This window comes from Balearica regulorum, chromosome 10 (genome assembly GCF_011004875.1).
Source record: "Balearica regulorum gibbericeps isolate bBalReg1 chromosome 10, bBalReg1.pri, whole genome shotgun sequence".
Lineage (NCBI taxonomy): Eukaryota > Metazoa > Chordata > Aves > Gruiformes > Gruidae > Balearica > Balearica regulorum.
The window spans coordinates 6,747,641-6,767,031 of record NC_046193.1 but is presented as its reverse complement, the minus strand read 5'-3'; the positions used below and the strand labels follow the sequence as shown (position 1 = coordinate 6,767,031).

The 19,391-nt window shown below is 41.4% G+C and overlaps 1 protein-coding gene across 2 annotated transcripts in view; it reads right to left on the bottom strand.

Annotated features, from left to right (window-relative positions):
- Positions 1–17,932, bottom strand: part of STIMATE (STIM activating enhancer) — a 36,797-nt gene extending 18,865 nt beyond the window's left edge. For both annotated transcript variants that reach the window (XM_075761880.1, XM_075761881.1), the window contains exon 1: positions 17,666–17,932. In XM_075761880.1, coding sequence (XP_075617995.1) covers positions 17,666–17,840 — 175 coding nt within the window. In that variant the 5' untranslated portion in view covers positions 17,841–17,932. The remainder of the gene's footprint in view (positions 1–17,665) is intronic.
- Positions 17,933–19,391: the final 1,459 nt, after the last annotated feature.

Sequence of the window (19,391 nt, the reverse complement as noted above, 5' to 3'; positions counted from 1 at the left end):
TCCATCCCCACCAGCCCAGAGGGGCAGAAGCCCAAAGGCGGATGGGGCAACACAAATACTGGACCAGGAGGAAGGGACGGCTGTCCCAGGAGAGCCTCAGCCCCACTGGCCAGGGGTGACACCCATCCTGGGGAGCCAGTGCCAGAGCACCTTTGGCAGGGAGCGTATGGGACAGGTATGGGATGCGACGGAAGAGCGTTTTGGCATGGCACAAGACTTTCTATGGGTTGTTTACGGGAGGAACCAAAGGCAGGGCAAGGGAAGGATCTAGATGACTCATGGAGGAACAAGTGCGGGAAAATAGAGAGGTAAGGGGATACAAGTAGTCGTTCATACATAAACAGTGGCTGGTCCATATACTTGGATTGTCTGATCTGTGGTTTGTCCTATCTGATTAGGAAATTCCATTTCTAACTCCTTCTGGGAAAAAAAAACCCTTTTTCCCTCCTGGGAACACAGGCTCAGCCCTGCCACGGGTCAGACCTGGGGCAGGGAGTCGCGGCAGCCTTGCCTCTGCCAGCCCCAGCCTAATGCCGTGACACAGATTTATTTTCTGTTACAGCTGCAAGACAGACCAAAGATAACAGGGCAATGGAAAACCTCTCCCCTGAGGATGGGTTTTATATACAGGTTTTACTTCCTTCTTCTGTCCAAGGTTCAGTGTCACTCACCAGATCCTTCAACATAAGTCTTGAAAAAATAATTCTTTAGGCTCTTATTTCAGAAATTATCTCTTAAAAAATTAAAAATAATTAAACCCCAATTCCCCTCCTCCCCTCAACTAGCAGAGATTCTTTCTTAAAAGGCACAAACTATAGCAGGTATAAGTCAGGCAAAACAATACATCAATAGGTATTTTAACCTGCTTCTCCAGGTATTAGCAATGAATTTAAGTTTCAAATAGGATGCTGTATGTAAGTTATATTTACCTAGCTTACAAGCCTTTAAAACACATTTTTATTTACGAACCAATCACAACTTTTTCCCAAGTAAGGTGATTTTCCCAAAAGCCCACTGTCCTCATACAATACGGCGTTAATATAATTACCTGAATGCCTTTAAATAAATAAATATAAACCCCCCTTCACCTCCAAGGTGGAGGGGCAGCATTTCCAGGGAGCACCAACCTGACAGCTTGCCATTTTACTGCTTCTGACAGCAGAGAGAGAAACTGTGTTTCACCCCCATATAATACGACCATTAGAAATTAAAAAGTGACAAGAGGAAAAGATCGTACATTTACACCAAAGATACAGTTGTAACAGCAACATTTGCCAGCAGTTTTCTCTGTGAACAGCATGCCATAAATATAAAACTTCTGTTAAAAATGAGCAACACCCAGCTAAGTTAGCCAGTTTGCTGTTTATGACAAGTCCTCCCCAGTCACACTATGGATTACTTTAATTAGTGCCATTTTTGCACAAGAGGAAGCCACAAAGCATCACAAAATAAATGCAAGAAACAGAAGTTTCAACTTAATGTGGAGTTTATGCAAGACATTTTTCTGCAGACCAAACTGAAATTAAACTGATAAGCTTTATGCACTTTGTGGGGGAGGAAATTCCAAGCTTAGGCTTTTGTCTGTTATTACTATGAGAAGTTGTATAAGCCTGTGGATTTATTTCTTTCTCTGAAAGTATTTGCAAAATATCGTTTTGGACGAGGATATTCAAAACCAATTCAACTAACACCATTTCAAATTTTATCTAAACTGAGAAAAAGACTTCAGAAGGTCCGTGTTTCTCTGGCCGATTCTGAAAACAATACTTTTCATTTGAGTTAACATTAAACAGGAGAGTTAACTTTGAAAGCCTCTACAGATGTCTTTTGGGAATGCATTACATGGCTGATCACACCACGAACTTCTATCTACGCCCCCAAATGAAATGAGACAATCTGTTGAAAAGCTTTAGGAGTTGCTACCTGATGAATATGTACCTGTACACTTGAAAGCCCAGTAGATCCATATGAAACAGGGTTGTTTTCTCAGCCTAGTTTCTTGCAGCTCTGTGAACATCAGGTATTTCTGACATACACTGATATTGCCAGGTATTTTCCTACTCCTGAAGCAGGCAAGTTACACTGCCTCCCCAGCACAATATACTATCACATCAGAGTGGTTCAAGTCAAGAGTAATTTAACTTCTCCCTCAGCAAGGGAGCGTGTTTTCTGTATGGCTGTATACAGCTGGGGAAGAGTAGAATGAGCAAAAAAGCAACAGGCTGCAAATAACCACACTTGTAAGCTCAGGGTTCAGAGCGTGTGCTGTTAATAAACTAATTTTGCAACCAAAAGTCAGCACACATTTTCAAATAAAGATTCTGTAAATTTTTTAAGCATCTACTGAGTTGGGGAGGAGACAGCAATTCTTCCACTAGCCCTCCCGAGAAATATATCATGATTGTAGATGCTCTCAGCTCCACTCGCAGTTTCTCTTGGCAGTCTGCATTGCCTCAGCGTAAACTCAGAGACGTGCACTGGTGCGTGTGTCAGCTGACAGATGGATCTCAATCTGCCAACTTCTCACTGTGAGGAGGTGGTACCACTCCATATGCTTCAATTCAGAATATTATACTTGCACTAGCAAGAATTCACTGTATTTAATATTAATTAACTAATAATGTTCAGAATTTCATGCTGAATTATAAATGAAAAAAGTACTGCTTGTTTATACATTCAATGCCAGAATTTTTCAGGAAAGGAAATAAAAGCACTTCTGCCAACAAGTATGTGAGCTGCCAGATGGACAGATAATAGATAAGCATATAAGGCAGGGTATCGCTAATGCAAAATTCAAGTTCATTAAATTGTCTTCCCATTTCATTGAAATTCTAGGAATAATTAATGCCAGAGTACTGTGGAAGGGTTTCTAACAGTTAGTTTAAACACAGGAGTTTTGCCATCAGTATACCAGTAAACTGAAGACTCACAGGGAAGGATAAAGGCCATATATAAGAACAGAGACAAGAAATGAAGTAAAACCTCTCCAAACTGTCAAGATGAAAAGCAACACTTGAATCTGTACTTGGAATTCAGCCTTTCCATCTGTCCCTCCTCAAAAAGTCCCATGGGAAGTATTTTGCTGATGTGAAGTAACTTTAATACAGATTGAAGAACTCCAAGTTTCCGGCTGACTGCTCTTGTAGCAGCACAAAACTGCCCCAACTCAAACATTTGAAATGTTTTTATGTATCATGTATTACTGCATTTCTTAGACATGCATTCTGGCAGTTCACAATAAGAATCTTTCTGATCCCTGTTAGGACTTAAGAAGATTTCTCTAGATCATTAATTTGAAATTAAAAAAAAAAAAAAAAAAGGAAAATAAGCTAAAGGATAGTCAACACGTTCGATGTCCTCTGCAGCTGTACTACAATAATGCTGCTCTTCTGAGGAGAGAATGGGGAATTTCACCTGTATTTCCAGTACTTCTCAAAACTTTTTCAAAAATAGGTCAAAGACAAAGCATATGACAAAATATTTCATTTCATAAACCTCCTACACATTCCTGTCATCAGACCTCAGCAAAGCGACAGCTGAGCTAGCCAAATAGAAGAAAACCAAAAGGAGGAAAGGTTAGTGAGGATAAGATCGTATTTGCACATTACACATGCAAACCTGCTCATGTGTGTGGGAGTGAAGTTTCAGTGAAGACAGAATCAGACCCTTCTTGCACAGGCAATGGGCCAGAGGAAAAAGCCACAAGTTGCAGCCAGGGAAATTCCAGCATGACAAAAGTAAAAAATTTCCAATGAGAGCAATTAAACTCTGCAACAAGATGCCCAGAGAAGGTGCAGTGACTTCAATCACACAGACCTTGAGAATTCACCTGGATGATGCTCTGAGCAAGGGGACACAGGTTGGCCCTGCTCTGAGCAGGAGGTGGGGGTAGGTGACATTTGGGGTCCCTTCCAACAAAAATTGGTCTGTAAGTCTAAAAATCATCTTTCTGTGATATGATGCTTAAAAGCTCTGAGCTGATTACCAAAGGACCAAAGTATGGCTAACTAAAAACCATACACATACGCGTATATATATATATATGTACGCACAGAATTCAAGAGTGAGAAATCTGCTGCAGTTTGAGCTTCCGTACAGTGTTATATCATGAGAACATTGAGTCTCCTCCAGCCCGTTGGCTTTGCTGGGCTTCCTGAATAACTTGTTGCAACCAGATGGATCCTCCAACACAGCCTTATCATAGAATCATGGAATGGTTTGGGTTGGAAGGGACCTCAAAGATCTAGTTCCAACCCCCCTGCCATGGGCAGGGACACCCTCCACTAGACCACGTTGCCCAAAGCCTCATCCAACCTGGTCTTAAACGCTTCCAGGGATGGGGCATCCACAGCCCCTCCAGGCAACCTGTGCCAGTGCCTCACCACTTCATAGTGTAAGACTGTTGTAATTTGAAGGGTTACTTTGATATTAACTCACATCATTTCCGACATTCAAGACAAGTAGTAAAGTTGCCGGTAGAATGTTGTTTTACTGACTACATGTGGAGTAACAGCTGAAGAGTTAAACCAAGCATTAGCATACAAACTCGGAATCTGACGCAGAATTTCACATGGCTACTCTCATACAACTGAACTATTTTCAGAACATTTGGTTATTAGGAGAACGTATGCATCATAAATGTGATCCTGCAATTTCTAACCCTGTAAAAACTTTGCAAAAATCAACTACATATGCAGGCCAGATTTCAATTTTTTAAAATTCTATTTAGGAAGATCATCAAAAATGCTGTTCTGCTTGCTAATATCAATGCTTTTCCCACAACAGTGGAAACCATGTCTGTTATGAATACGGACATGTATGCTAATAATTCCTGAAAATTCAAACCACCATGGAATGACAACTACTGGTGAATTTTGTTACCTGTCATTACCTCCCTTTCCCACTAAGCAAAGTTTTTAAGAGGCTTGTCTTGCAAATTCACTTTATCCCTCCATTATTTTCTCGGTAGCAGCAAAGAGGGAGTAAGAAATTATAGACATCCCCAAAAAAGAATTTTTCTTTCTTAAAATAGCTTTATAAGAAACATGCCTAATGAGAATGGGCTAAAACAATGCCTTACAAAAAGGTATCCAAGTGTATAAGCCACATGTATCACTCAATTGCCAAAAGCTTTTGTGACACTTAAGCTCAGCACCTCCCTATGTACATAGTTTAATAAAAAATAGAAACGTGGCATGGTGTGAGGTGTTTGTTTTAAGAGAGAGATAATAAATGGGATTGCAAAAAAGACTAAAAGAATCAGTGTTTTTGGCTTGCTGCTCATTTCTCCAGATAAAAAAAAGAAAATGCACTATGTTCTTGGTAATTCCATTTTTGCCCTACTGCAATTCTTCCTTCTGTTCCTATGTCCCATTAACTACAACTGAGATGCTCAGATACAGGATACCCTGAAAGCCTGCTGCTTATTTCCCTACATAAGAACCCCAAAATTATTCATTATATTTTTCCTTAATGACCTAGACTTGTCAGCACTCTCAGACACCAATTATACTACAGCAGAAATGATACTAGAGCAACTGATCTGCAGCTACATCCAGTGATACAGCTGTCTTGGAGAAAGATACCAAGAATCCATGGTTTCTTCATGATGAAAAAAGTTATTCCATAACTCACTCAAAGGAAAATTTTGTTCTAGTCCATTTTAAAGACTGACGTACTATATGAAGTGTATGAGCTCACCGACTTTGCTCCCCTGCAAAAAGGATTTTTAAAACTTCTGTAAAAGACAGAAAACAGTATTAGCCATGCAAGTATCCAACCTCTTCATTCCCTTGTGTCCTTGGTCTCAATGGTTCTGTAGAGATACGTGTGTAATTAAGAACTTGTCCATTAAAGATGGTCACCCAGAGAGAAACTTTATAGAAACGCTGGACACAAAGTCTAATGACCCAGCTAGTTAGTTTTTCAGGGACATCGTAAGACTAATGATTCAGTGTCTGGACAGTCATGCGGTACCTGCAAAACTGCAGATTTTATCCCAGTCTCTTCGTTCCAATGGCAGCAGTTAAAGTAATGTTGTGGCTACAGGTTTGAGGCAGCAAAAACTTTGTGATAGTTAAATGGTTCTGACTGGCACTCTTAGAGAACAAGGGACTCTGTTACTGCAAAGTTAACTACACTAGTGCCAAGCATCAGCCAAGCTCAGCTATCTCATGACCAGGGCTCTTTTGTCTCAGCACAGATGACATAAGATGATGGAAAATGATGTGCCAACACTGAATTTCACCTAATTTATCAAATGGGCAGCAGTGCTTGCTGGACAAATACTGGAGAATTACAGTTACTGGAAGTTACCCCTGTAAAAACACTTCCCACCCACTTCCAAACCCAGCTAAAAGCCTATCTGTTAATTTTTTCCCTACAAAGGTTTTGTGATAGCTAAGGGAACTGCTATCACCAAGTGAAGCTCCCATTCACAGTGCAGGGGAGGAGAGGACAAATCATTATCAGAAAAAAAAAAAATACTGCTACCTGAGCTTTGGAATAAAACAGACTATGTTCCTTCTTCAGGAAGGGCAGTCAAATGCATTACCTGGGATTGGTGAGCTTTTTATTCCTAACACGTACATATTTTAAGCTCAAAAACTTTTTTCCAAAGCTTAGCTTGTAAGGACTGGGTGGGGGACACACAAATAAGTCAGACTGAGTTGTATGCGACAGGTAATATAAGACAATTTCACCAAGGCTGATCTCATGCATCCTGGTAGCACATGATAGTGTGGTTCTGACAGAAGCATTAACTTGGCTGTCAATAAAAGAAACAAATGTGTCTTAGTAGAGCATGCAGCCCAGATATACTACATCAATAGCTATTGTAATCAAGATTTTTTCCTTTTTTTTCTTTAAAGGTAAAGCTTACTTTTAAAATAGCTAAACTAACTTAGCAGACAGAGAATTAGACACAAGTTCTCACTCTCATCTGCTAACCTATTTGCTATCTTCCCAGAGAGAGCAGCACTTCAGAAGTCAGAAAATGCATGTAACGTGCACTATGTAAACAGAAGCATTTAGCCCTTTACTTCGTGAAAGATATGCCAATGCTATAGCAATACTAAAAATAAAGGGTTGCAAGTAACTGCTTTAAGAACTCCAAGGCAAATAGCACAAGTAGCTTAGGAAATATTTATCCAAATATTAAAGTTTTAAGACAAGATTTGACCTTAGTTATCTTGTTATCTTTGTATTTAGCATACATAGCACTGTTCAGTCAAGGTGCATTCTATTTGAAAGGTCATAATAAATCACAGTTTCCCAACACTTTCAGAAACGGAAGCATATGCTATTGTTTCCTCAACAGGTATGAGACAGCTGAAGCAAAGCAAATCTAACCCTCCAGTACTAAAGATGCCTGTAAGATTAGCGTTAGAAGTTTAATACACAACCCTCTTGCAAAAAAAAAAAAAAAAAAAAAAAAAAAAAAAAAAAGGTAGGTTGCTAGAGAAACAGACAGCCCACTCCTACCACGCGATACGTACATCTAGTGAGAATGCTGAAAAATACAGTCTACTGCATTCAAGTGGATTTTTTTTTCTATTAAAAATAAGAACCATTTGGGAAACATGAATTATTTACTACAAAACAAACAGAATCAATCCATATTAATGCGCACTAAGCAGCAATTTACGATTCACAACACCATTTTCACGTACAGCTTTCACAAGATGACTCAATAATACATGAAGCTTTCCTAATGTTATTAGTATGACAACAGATATCAATGAACTTTAAGTCATTCAAGCTGGTTGTTTTAAACCAGCTCTTGGGAACTGACAGAACTGCCAATGCACAGCTACAAACTCACTCATCATTCATTAAAATATTAAGCCAGTAACTGTAGGAGTTTTAAAAGAAGAAAGTGAATCCAAAATGTAAGTTCAGACACACCCAACAAAGAATGTAAAAGAAAAACTCTGTTTCCATTTGTAGAAAATGATAAACAGCAAATCTATTAAATCAAGGAGGCCAAAGGCAGACATACACTATATGTCTAGAGTCTGTTTAAATTCTGAATAGCTTTGCTTACCAGATTCATTCTTCCTAGGCTGCTGAAACTATCAAAGCATAGAATTGCAAGCAAGACATATTTCACATAACACCAACTGCTTTAAAAAGAACAAAAGACAGACAACCTACTTTCATACATTCTCTTTACACATGATCAAATCTCATGAAATGAGAGTCAGCAGCCAATTACGTAGACTTCTTTGATCTAATGTATCTAACAACTAGGTATTTACTGTATAAATTAAATTTCTGAATCAGGATGAAAACATGTAATAATTTCCACATGCATGAGCATTCTTAATGATAAAGCTTTGTACTTCTTAACATTTGTGTAAGTTTCATAAAAGTTTCACAACACCAAATCTAGCACTAAATGCCAGCACTAAAACATATTGCCATAAGAAAGCTCCAATTTTTAAGATCAGATGGAGGAGGGTGGTTTCTTTTTCCCTCACTGTCTAATTTTAAAGCTCCTTAGACTATTTCATCTTCTAACAATTCATCTTCTTACAATTACCTTGCAATGAAAGCATTAAAACCCTACACATATAAACTAAAAAATGCTGCTAGTCACACCATCAGCCTCAAAACAAGAAAGGTATGCTGGAAGAAGTTGCATAGCAGCTACTATTTTCCAGCACAAGTAAAAAAATAAGATTAATTATTCTAAAAAGGAATTAAAATTTTAGAGAAAAACATCCTCAGAAAATTATTAGAGGCAGAGGACATATATTATTAGTTGTGAATAGATGTTCATAATTCTAAAGTAATTTTTAAAGTAATGGAAAAAAATCTGTAGTTTTGACAAATGGAAAAAGAAAATAACTAGAGCAGAACAACAACAAAAAGCAAGCAAAGGTTGTTTCTGTAAATATTCATTCAAGGGGACTGGCTAGCCTGTCCAAAATTGACAAGATCTACCTTATAAAACAATATTTGGCCAGGTTCTAAACACTGAAGCCCTGGACAATGATTTCTTAAGTTTTACCAGTTACCAGACTGATGTCAGTCCTGTAAAACTGTTAAATTTGAAAAGCTTAAAAATTCAGAAACTCCTCTCTCTAGCTCACCTCTCACCAACAATTTCTAGTTACTTCCATTGGTTCATCTCTTTTAACAGTGTCAGGGGAACACAGCAATGGAGAGACCTCTCAAACAGAAGTAGTATACAAATAAACTTCTTGTCACAAATCTTTGTGTTCTGAGCACCTTGCAGCTTACAGGCCAGCTGCTTCCAAGTCCTCCTGAGCTCTATTTAATGCCTGGCAACGAGATAAAACAAGGAAACATAGTACTGTGTTCCTCTTCTATCAGGTAAGCCAACACACATTAATCTCTACAAGAGGAAGAATGGTTGGTCTTAGAATCTGGGGTAGCCATAAATGTGACAGAAGTTAAAACCACCAAAGTTAAAACATTTCAAAGTACAAAACCATGTGGTTTTAAAAAAAAAAAAAAAAAAAAAAAAAAAAAAATTAGCAACCTCTAGAGAAAAAAAACCATCATGAATAAAATAGAAAAAACAAGTTTAGTACCTTCCTTGGATGACCTTTCCCTACTCTAGCTCAGTGTTCCTGTGAACATGCACCTGGAACTATGAACCTGAACCATGACTGTGAGCTATGAGGAACTTGTTTCATTCTTAACATTCATTACATATGACAACTTATGTATGAGGTAATGACAACAAATATATATAACACACGTGATTCAGGGTCAGTGGTAGAAAAACAGGTCTTCAGTATCCTAAGCAACAGTACAAATAAGTTTAATTATTCCTGATCAAACCCTAAAACCTCATCCCTATGCCACACCACCTGCAAAGGCAGTCTCATGAAAGCTCCAAGCTTATATTCAGTCTGCCAGTGAGATTTAACATGCTAAGATTTATAGGGAATACATTTTGCTGTGATCAAGAAGTCTTTGAGAATGAGAAGCATTTCCCACCAGCAGGCATGAGAAAGCATGATTTTTCATTTCATCAACAAAACCCACACAGATAAGACCTTGTTAAATACCAGTTTAAGAATGCAAACTTCATTAACCATGAAATTAATATCACTGCAGAATGCAAAAATGCGCACTGTGTATTTGTACAAATCGGCTCCTTACGAATTTAATTATAAAACACTAGTCAAGAACACATTCATTATGCAGTTTACAGTTAAACAACAGCCTAGCTAACAGGCCAGAAGTTAGTTCTAATTAAACACAGCTTCAGAGTTTCTGGATAATTTATCATTTTAATAGTCTCCAAATGTCAACATAACTTATCCCTTTTCCTAAACATTTCATAATGTGAATGACATGCATAATTATACTTAGAACAATCTTATTATCTGGAGCACAATTATATCCAGCGATCAGCTGAGTAATAAGAAAATGTAATACATTCCGAGCCAACAAGACAAAGAAGGGTATCAGACAACTGTTAATGAGAAGTGCAACTTACTTGCAGACTACAGATTATTTGTCTAAACTGATACCTTTTTTTTGTCTTAGCTTTTTTATTGGCATGGCATTTCAAGAATAGTTGCTGCATTTAATGACATTACAATATTAATGGCCTGACACAATCAGGGCATTAGGCCACGCAATAAAGTGCTACTACAATCTATGTCCAGCAAAGAATCGGACATCTTGCAAGCAGTTTTAATCTAAAAACCAAGGAAATGTAGTTCAAGCAGGACTAAACATTATGAGAACATGTTTCTCCTATAGTCAGTAAATGCACACATACTCAACTATGCTACAAAACAAGATTGGTCTTCTGTTTTCAAAATAGGAAACAATTGTCATTCCTAAATTCTTTTCAGGTCATTTGCTTCACTTAAAGGATCAGCTGAGCCATTCCCAACACTATTATTACCTGCATTTATACAGCATGAAGTTTGCCAGCAAGATTTGTCTTTTTCTGCAGTTCGCAATGGACAGAATTTATCCCAACTACGTATTTTATACATTAAACAGTACTACAATATTAGCATGGTAAAAGAAAGCAATTTACTTAGCTAATTTACCCGTGTGGCTGCATTTTTTCCCCTGTGCTACATCTCCTAGTACATCTCTTATTTTTGTCTCAAACACGGATAAGGATGTCACAGAGACACTGAAAGCACTGATGATTTATTTAAAACAAACAAGAAGCAGCCATGTAACATAGATGCGAGCGATACCTCACCATATGGGGACAACACAACACTTGATCATTGTTAGGTATAATTTACTTGGCTGTGACCACAGTGACCTCACGGGGCTTTTCCAAATCCTGCAGCCACAAGCAGCCACTTAACCTGCAGAATAATAGCTGTTCTATAGCATATCCCACTAAGATACTGGTCGTTACTAATTACCATGGATCAGGCCCGCAGGAGCAAGAGGTTTAAACACCTTCCATCACCCCATCCTGTTTCCTCCTTGGCCTCCAGCCAGATGGGAGCGGATTGCATCACCCCTTCGTGTCAGCCAAACCTGCAGACCGACTGTCAAGCACGGCTATCGTTGACCCCGCACCGAGGGAGAGCTCCCGAGGCGCTGCCGCCCAGGGCCGGCCCGGCGGAGCTGTCCAGGGTGCTCCCGGGGGCTCCCTGCGCCCCGGGGCCCTCGCAGCCCGGCCACCCGCTTGCGTTCCATGAAAAGCTCCTGCCACTGCTTCCCTCCCCACACCTCCTCCTTTTTAAAAACTTACTCTTCCTTCACTCCCTCCCCAGATCTTGCCTTTTAACGTAGTTCCATAGCACATCTTACTAGTCTTCCTTTACCCTAGGAGGCATTCATCCCCATTGCTGTGATACCTGAGAGCAGTCCTTAAAGCTGTTTCAGACTGCCTAATACTAGGTAATCCCCTAATACACACTGGAATGCAAGCTCTGCATATATCTGGCAATTCACCAGGAACTCACACTAGTGAAGAGTTCTGGGAAAAAGAATAAAGTGTATTTGACAAAGTGTGATCCACTGCATAAGTACAATACCGTTTGTATTTTCATAAATACGAAATATCCTATTTGCGATTTGAAACTTCTGTACAAGACAAGCTTTCAAATCATTTGCACAAATAACATTTGCCAAGGTGGCCCTCAGCAATTCACGTGAACACGTACTGCATCACTCAGGGTGAATACATACAAGGATGGGATATTATCAAGTCAGGATAATATCAAGTCTTTTAAAATAATGTCTTCATTAATAAAACACCACCTTGCTAGTAGGCCACTGCCCTACATCTCAGGAAATCACCGTGTAGAATAACCTTGTTACTGCTACTCAGAAGCCTGTATTACACTGCTGGTGTTATGGGGCATCAAAGCCAAGTCCCTGCCATTTTCACATTTTTAAAATCTGCTCAAGCAGAAAGAAGATTGCTATATAAATCAACTGAAAACCATGGTTTAGTCTTTTTGTATCTAATCCTTTTAAGTTGATTTTTTTTTTTTTTTGAAAGGCAACTGGAATTACTTTTAATTCCTTCTCAAGTTCCTGCTCCCTAGAACATTATTCCTCATAATACTACTCCCTCACCTTGATGAAAATATTACATTATTCCTCTGAAAAGTATATTTTTGCTAAAGCATTTTGAATTCTACTGAACTACATACTAAGATAACTTGTATGAAGAAGCATTTGTTTTCCTTGCATGGCTTAAGTGGGAAAACCTTGCTGTAAAGTAAACTGATGTTAAGTATGTAGTTTTTAAGGTACTTCCTTTAAGGCACTTTAAGCAAAGAGAGGACCTTAAAAATATATAGTATCTTTTATATGAATTGTTTCTTCTTTTTTTTTTTTTTTTCCTTCCAAACTGTGACCCTCAATGCAAACCCACCTACTTGCTTATTCACCAAACTTGTACTCAATCATTTCACTTCTCTTAACAAAGAAGCTTTTACTCTTCTCAGTGTGAGTACAGACACAAACTGTAATAAAGCCATAAAAAGGTAAGACCCACACACTTTGGTCTCCTTCACAGCATATTTATATTTTCCTCACAGATCGACACAAACCTTTTACCTGCAGAGGACCAACTGACTCTTCTATTTCAATAATTCATCAATATGACTCACATCTAATTTCTCAGCCTTAAGTATCCCAAACCAAACATAGAAACACTGATAAGGCACCAACCTTCTGACAAACAAGCTTAGTATATAAACTACATACATGACTTCAAACAGGGTAAAGGGATAGGCAATGGGTTTGCCTTTCTGCATACCTTTCTACAGGTTTGGCTAATAAAAACTGTGTTATTTACAATTACACCTACATTGTACATGTGTGGGAATACTGAGCTAACACCACTCTCTAATCATTCATTACCAATAAAAGCCTAACCAGAGACCGCTCAGAAGGTGCTTGAGATTACTGACAAAACACATCATATTACACAAAAATATTCAAAACCAGCTTTGTGGCATCAGTTATAAAAAACATATCTATTGCACCAACACCCCCACACACACCTAAGAAGCAAAGCTGTCATTTTAAAATCATGATCCCCATGAAATAAGATACAAGCATTATAATGGGAAACTTTGAAAAAATATTATCTTTGGCTTACTGACCTGAAGCATAAACAAACAAATCTCTTCCATCAAGGGAAACCCATTAAGACCTCCTGTTATGAAGTGGCTTGGTTTATTTAAACTAGTGTAGAAAATAATGCATACTTAGGCATGAGGGACAAGAGCAAAATGAAGCAATAAACTTGAAAAAAGCAGGCTAACAGACTCGAGAGTTAGTGGCCCAGAATCCAAAAGGGCTGCCAGTCCAAGCAGATTTACCAAAAAAGAGGTAGTTGTTAATCAGTTAGTACCCTTTGATTGGGAGTTGGAGCCTATGGTTAGGAGAGAAGCAACAGAAGTTGTCACACTCAACTTCAGTATGACTTTTGACGTACTGGAACATTTGTAGTGTCCAGGTGAAACTGTTTCAACATGTCTTTAGCTTCACAGCAGAGGACTGAACTCTGACCAGTAAAGATGAATTGACTGTGATTAATTAATACTGTGATTAAAAACAACACACCAGTAGCTCCAATAGAATCGAGTATATTCACTACTGATTCAGACATCAGAAAAGGACCTCACTTCTCTAGTGCGCAATGTGTTACATGAAGAGCAGGAGGGTAAGATTTGAAATCAGAGTGATTAAGTGGTGGATTTGGGAGGCCTTAAACAACTTAAAGCAACAAAACCAAATGCAAACTTCTACTCTTTGGTTAAGGGGGTTAGGGAGGCTCCCATATAAAGTCAGGATAGATGATAACTAGCTAAAGCATCTTCTACAAAAGAAACATTAGGGGGTTATAACAGGTTGTATATTGAATCTGAAAATAACAGAAGTCACTCATTTAAAAGGCTACTGTGAGGCAAGAGAGTAAGTTAAACTGTTCTTCGTTCCCTGCATGACAGAACAAGGAGGCAAGAGCTACAAACAAAAAGAAACTTCAGATTTAATTTCAAATTATCATTTCACCAGCTCAAAGTGAGAAATTCTTTATTCTGTCACTTCTTGGTTGTGTCAATTCAGTAGTGAGAACACACACGAGGTAGGCTGATAATGCAATTGGGGTAAAAACCTTTCTTTGAAGTATTAGAAGATAGCCACAGCAATGCAGTTTCCATACTCCCTCTGTCAGAGCATCACCACATCTTCAACAAATTAAAAACCTGACACTTAACCACATTTAGCCCTTAAAATATGAAGTTTGACTGATGTCATTGGCAGGTCAGTTGATGCCATAAGTTTACAGCAATTGTATAGGTGCACTCAGAAGAAGGTGGCAAACAGGAGGGCCAGATCTTAAACAATTTCGCTTTAATCCTTCAGTCATTTGTAGATGAACATCTACCGATGAGGCACAGAAAAGGTCCTCCTCCTCTTACAGCTAGTTACTATGATCAGAAAAAAAAATATTAAAAAATATTCTTTGTTCCATTGAACGCAAGCAGAGTAAAATTTATCCAGAAAAGGGCAAGTCTGGGTCAGCCTTTGATTTAGCCACTTACCAAAAATTCTTATTCTTTACATGTCAAATCAAATATTTTTCAAAGGAAAACACCCTCTGTGCATAAAGAGCAATTGTACAATGTATCTCTGTTGCCATTACTTTAATTTCCTTTTCTACAGAGGGTACAGAGGGTTCTGCACCATTAATCGCAACCAAAGTATTACAGTTTCTCCTTCTAGGGTTCCCTTTCCCTTTACAAGTTAAATTTAAATACCAGCCAGTCACGTGTCTTCAGTTCTCTGACTTTTTGCAGAGGAGAGCTGGAGAAGCGATACGGTCGCATACAGAGAATTAATGCTGTTCAAAAAGGGGACCCACCCCTGACCTGACAGTGGTGCTACTTCTCAAGCAGTCCCTGCCTGCAGCCACTTGTTTCGCCCTCAGCGCTACCCCTTCTGCTGTGCCGGACAGCTAGAGGACCAGAGCAAGGAAATACTCTAGCTTCAAAATAACCACATCTCCCTGTGTATTTTTCTTGCTGTGTCAGTTCTGTGATCCAGCTCCAGAAGTTGTGTCATCCCTTCTGCCACAGCAGTTTGGGGACAGGAACAACTGTGTAGGTGCTGAGGCGAGGCCATGCCCGCCCTCCCATTCTCAGTCATGAGTTCCTGCTTCTCTGTCACATCAGATCTGTCACGTGGATCACAAAAGGTCCTATTTGTTGAGATAACTTTAAAAGGTTTTGGAGCAACATACCAGATGTTTTGCATATGATATGAAAAGGATAAAAAAATTCAGACAAAACTAGAACCACTCCCTCCCAGCACAGCACTTAACCGACAGACAACTGCTCTTTTACCAGTACAACTGGTCCATGCAGCAGGGCCAGCTTCTCCTCCTGCTAGGGGATAGGCCCAATGTAAAGTGGAAGAGAATGTGACTGTCAAAACTGGGACAAACGTACCTATCTTCTGTTCTTAAATGTAAGCACGACAAGTTACAACTTTTTTTCTCTAATCTCCTTTGGAAAGGGATTTCTTTTCTCACTAGTACCACCGCCAGGACTGGCTACCTTCCTTCTGCTCCCTTCTTCCACACCTCACTGATAATCTCCTAATAGTTCCTGGTTTAAAAATATCTAACCAAAGTGCAGCCAACAACTAGGCTTTCGTTTTCCCAGTCCATATTTTTTGTGTTCACTTCTTCTTATCTTCACCAAGTATTCCAGTGTTACTGTAAAATGCATGAAGTGATACTATTTCCAGAAAAAAAGATCCTATCCTGACAAACAACATTTATAGTTCTTCATCTTTTGATGCACAATGCTTGAGAATTATCTGTTTGTATCTCTTAATTCTAAAAACAACAACATGTACACATCAGCTTCTTAAACAGAGATACTTTTGTTTGGAAACTGCTAAAACTCCTAATTACGAGGATGTTCTGACTGACCAAACGTTACACCAGTGACTACTGTTGCCATTCAGTAACATGATGATGACTGCTACATGCATAGCTTTTATAAGAGCAATGCAATTGTTAACTATGACTGAACACCAGAGTACGTAAATATAGTGCGTTAGCAAACTTTTGACTTAACCATAATATTATGATGCTAGCATGAAAGGTTATCAGTTCAACTCTAATGTAAACAGGATCTCATTCTTTAGATCAGTCTAACTGTAAAATATTTGTAACTGATGTTCCCTCTTCCCGCCCTCACACTTTGTTAACAGCAACTTCATGGTCAGCGAGTAATGGCACTGGGCTTGTTTTTCACTCCTTGGCCGAGAGGTCGCTAACTACCGTATGGGATAGTGAGAAAAATCTACCTGTGCTGTTCCACATTGCTGTTATTCCCTTGTAGCAGGCAGGGTTGGGGTCACTACAGCCTCCAGCCTTTCTTGCCTTTCCACCAGACTCGAACGAGGAGTTAACAAGTTACTGCTCATCAGCTGAGCTGCTGTAAACAGCCACAGGAGCTCACCAGCTGCTCCGACTCCAAGGTATAGCACATACTCTAAAGCAGCACACCATGGTGTGTTGTGACTTAAAAAGTGTGTCTCACTTTGGTGTGGATGCTATGATGAGGTACACCTGCAGTAAAACAAATATAGCCTAACCCTTTTCTTTTGTACATTCTAAACCTGAGCGACTCCACACAAACCACCACATCTTGCCGGTTGCATTCAAAGCAGAATACATAAAATTATGTCAGCACAGATGCAGATATTAGGAAGGCAAATTTCAGAAAGTGCATTTGCTTGAAGTACTCGAAACACCGTCTCTCTCTCAGAAACAAGGCTGTCCGCCCCAAACGTCTGCCCCTCAGGCAGCACGGCTGATGCTGACGCCCCGCTCCAGGGGCACAGACCCGGCCAGGGCGGCGCGGCCTCCCCAGGCCGCCTCACCCGACGGCCCCGCTCCCGCTCCCCCGGCACCAACAGAGGCCCGGCGGCGGCTGCACTTCCCTCAGACCGCCGCGGCACTTCACGGCCCGGCTCGGCCGGGAGCCCGGGACAGCACGGCGCTCCTCCGGCGAGGTCGCGGCACCCTAACCAAGCCCGAGCCCCGCGAGGAAGAAGGGACCCGTCCGGCCGCGGCACGCCCCCGTCCGCTTCACCGCCCGGCGCTGCCAGGCCGCGCGGCACCGGCGAGGCCCGGAGGCCGCGGCCCGCCCCCGCCGCCACTCACGCATGAGGATGCTGAAGGCCAAGACGCCCAGGAGCCCCTGCAGGAAGATGCCGAAGCTGTCCATGAGGGCCCCGTTCCCGCAGCCGCGGCCTCCTGGCCCCCGCGGCATTCCCCCGCCCGGCCGCGGGGAGCTGTCGGTGAGGCCGAGGCTGCCGGTGGGCGGCAGCGCCCCCATGGCGAGGCCCGGCCAAGCGCCCGCCTCAGCGGTGCGCGGCGGCGGCGACGTCGCGACCGGCGGGCGAGGCCGCGCCCCCCGCCCCGCTTCCTGCGCCGAGCCGCCCGCCCCGCCGCGTCACCGGCCGCGCCGCTCTCCCCTTGGCCAGGCCCGGCCCCGGGGGAACCTCCCGCCCCGCTCCCCCCGCCCCCCCCAGCCCCGCCGATTCTGCCTGTCCCGGGGCGGCGGCGCCGCGGCCGGCGGCTGCTATGGGCCGGGGACTGACCGGAGGTGCCTGGCCGGCTCCCCCTCAGGGGAAAACCAACACAAAGCCCAAAGCCGGTACGCTGGCCGGCGGTGCCACCGGGGGAGGGGCCCTTCCCTTCCCGTCCCAGGGGAGAGAGGGAGAGCTGGCGCTGTTGGGCTGCAGCATCCAAACGGGTTCCTGAACTGCACGGTAGCCCCAACGGACAAACCCTGGGTCAGCACGGCACCCAGCCCAGGTTTTGCTTCCCCAACAGCTACAGCTGAGACCCACGGGTCATAGAAAGAAAAACTTGTGCCCTGTATTCTTTAGCAAAAATGTTTGTTCTTTTCAAAGGGGAACTAACGGCACAATGGATAAAACACAGCAGGTCAGCACTTTCATTTAGGAAACGTACCTGTGGACCTGTGAGTCTGACCGATCCAATCCCACCGTAACCTCTTAAATCACAAGGCAGAACTGCACCCAAGTCTAGGTCCATATTTTTAGTGCGGGACTGGCCTAGGTAATGTTGCATTGTAGTTTTTTCTTACGCTGTTTCTTGAATTTCTTTAAATAATTAAAATCCCTGTCTAAATATGAATTCACTTATAAGTACGACCCAGAAAGTACATGTATAGTCTATCAGAAAACTAAGCAAAGCACATGAAGCAATACTTGTTCAAATAATGACATTTGTTGCATCCACCTTACCAACCCACCTACGTGACTGTCCTTCCTGGCAGGCGATCCCAAACAGTACTGACTGGCACGCAGCAGTGATTTCTCTGATATTTAGGCTGTGCTGTAGACATCTGGAAGTTGCAGCTACAAAAAGAAATGCTCTCAATTCTCTGACAGAGCACAACGCACTGTCCAGCACCTCTGCACCTCAGGTCAACGCTCCTCTGTTTTGAGCTGCATCGAAAGCAAGAGTTCAGGAACACAAATAGAGTTATCTGAAAAAAAGGGCAAGGACCAGAGTAGGTTGCTTGTTCTCCCCCTTGCACACAGCAATCACAGCCATCAAGCGCCGCACCTCAGACGTGGGCCTGACCTATTTACCTGTGGCCCAGGGGCGGTTTTTAAGCTTTCAGGGCTGCTGCTGAACATTAAGACATTCCACACATGCACCCTGACCTGGACACTTAAAGATTTACCTAATGCTTTTTATACACAAAATTTATGTTTCAGACATGAATCTGGAAACATAACTTGAAGGGCTTATGCCTCATGTTACTTCATATTCCGTGCTTTACACCAGATCATTTCCCCATAAATACCTCTTCAAGGTTTTCAGCTCCTCATGACTCCTACAAGCCCTTCTG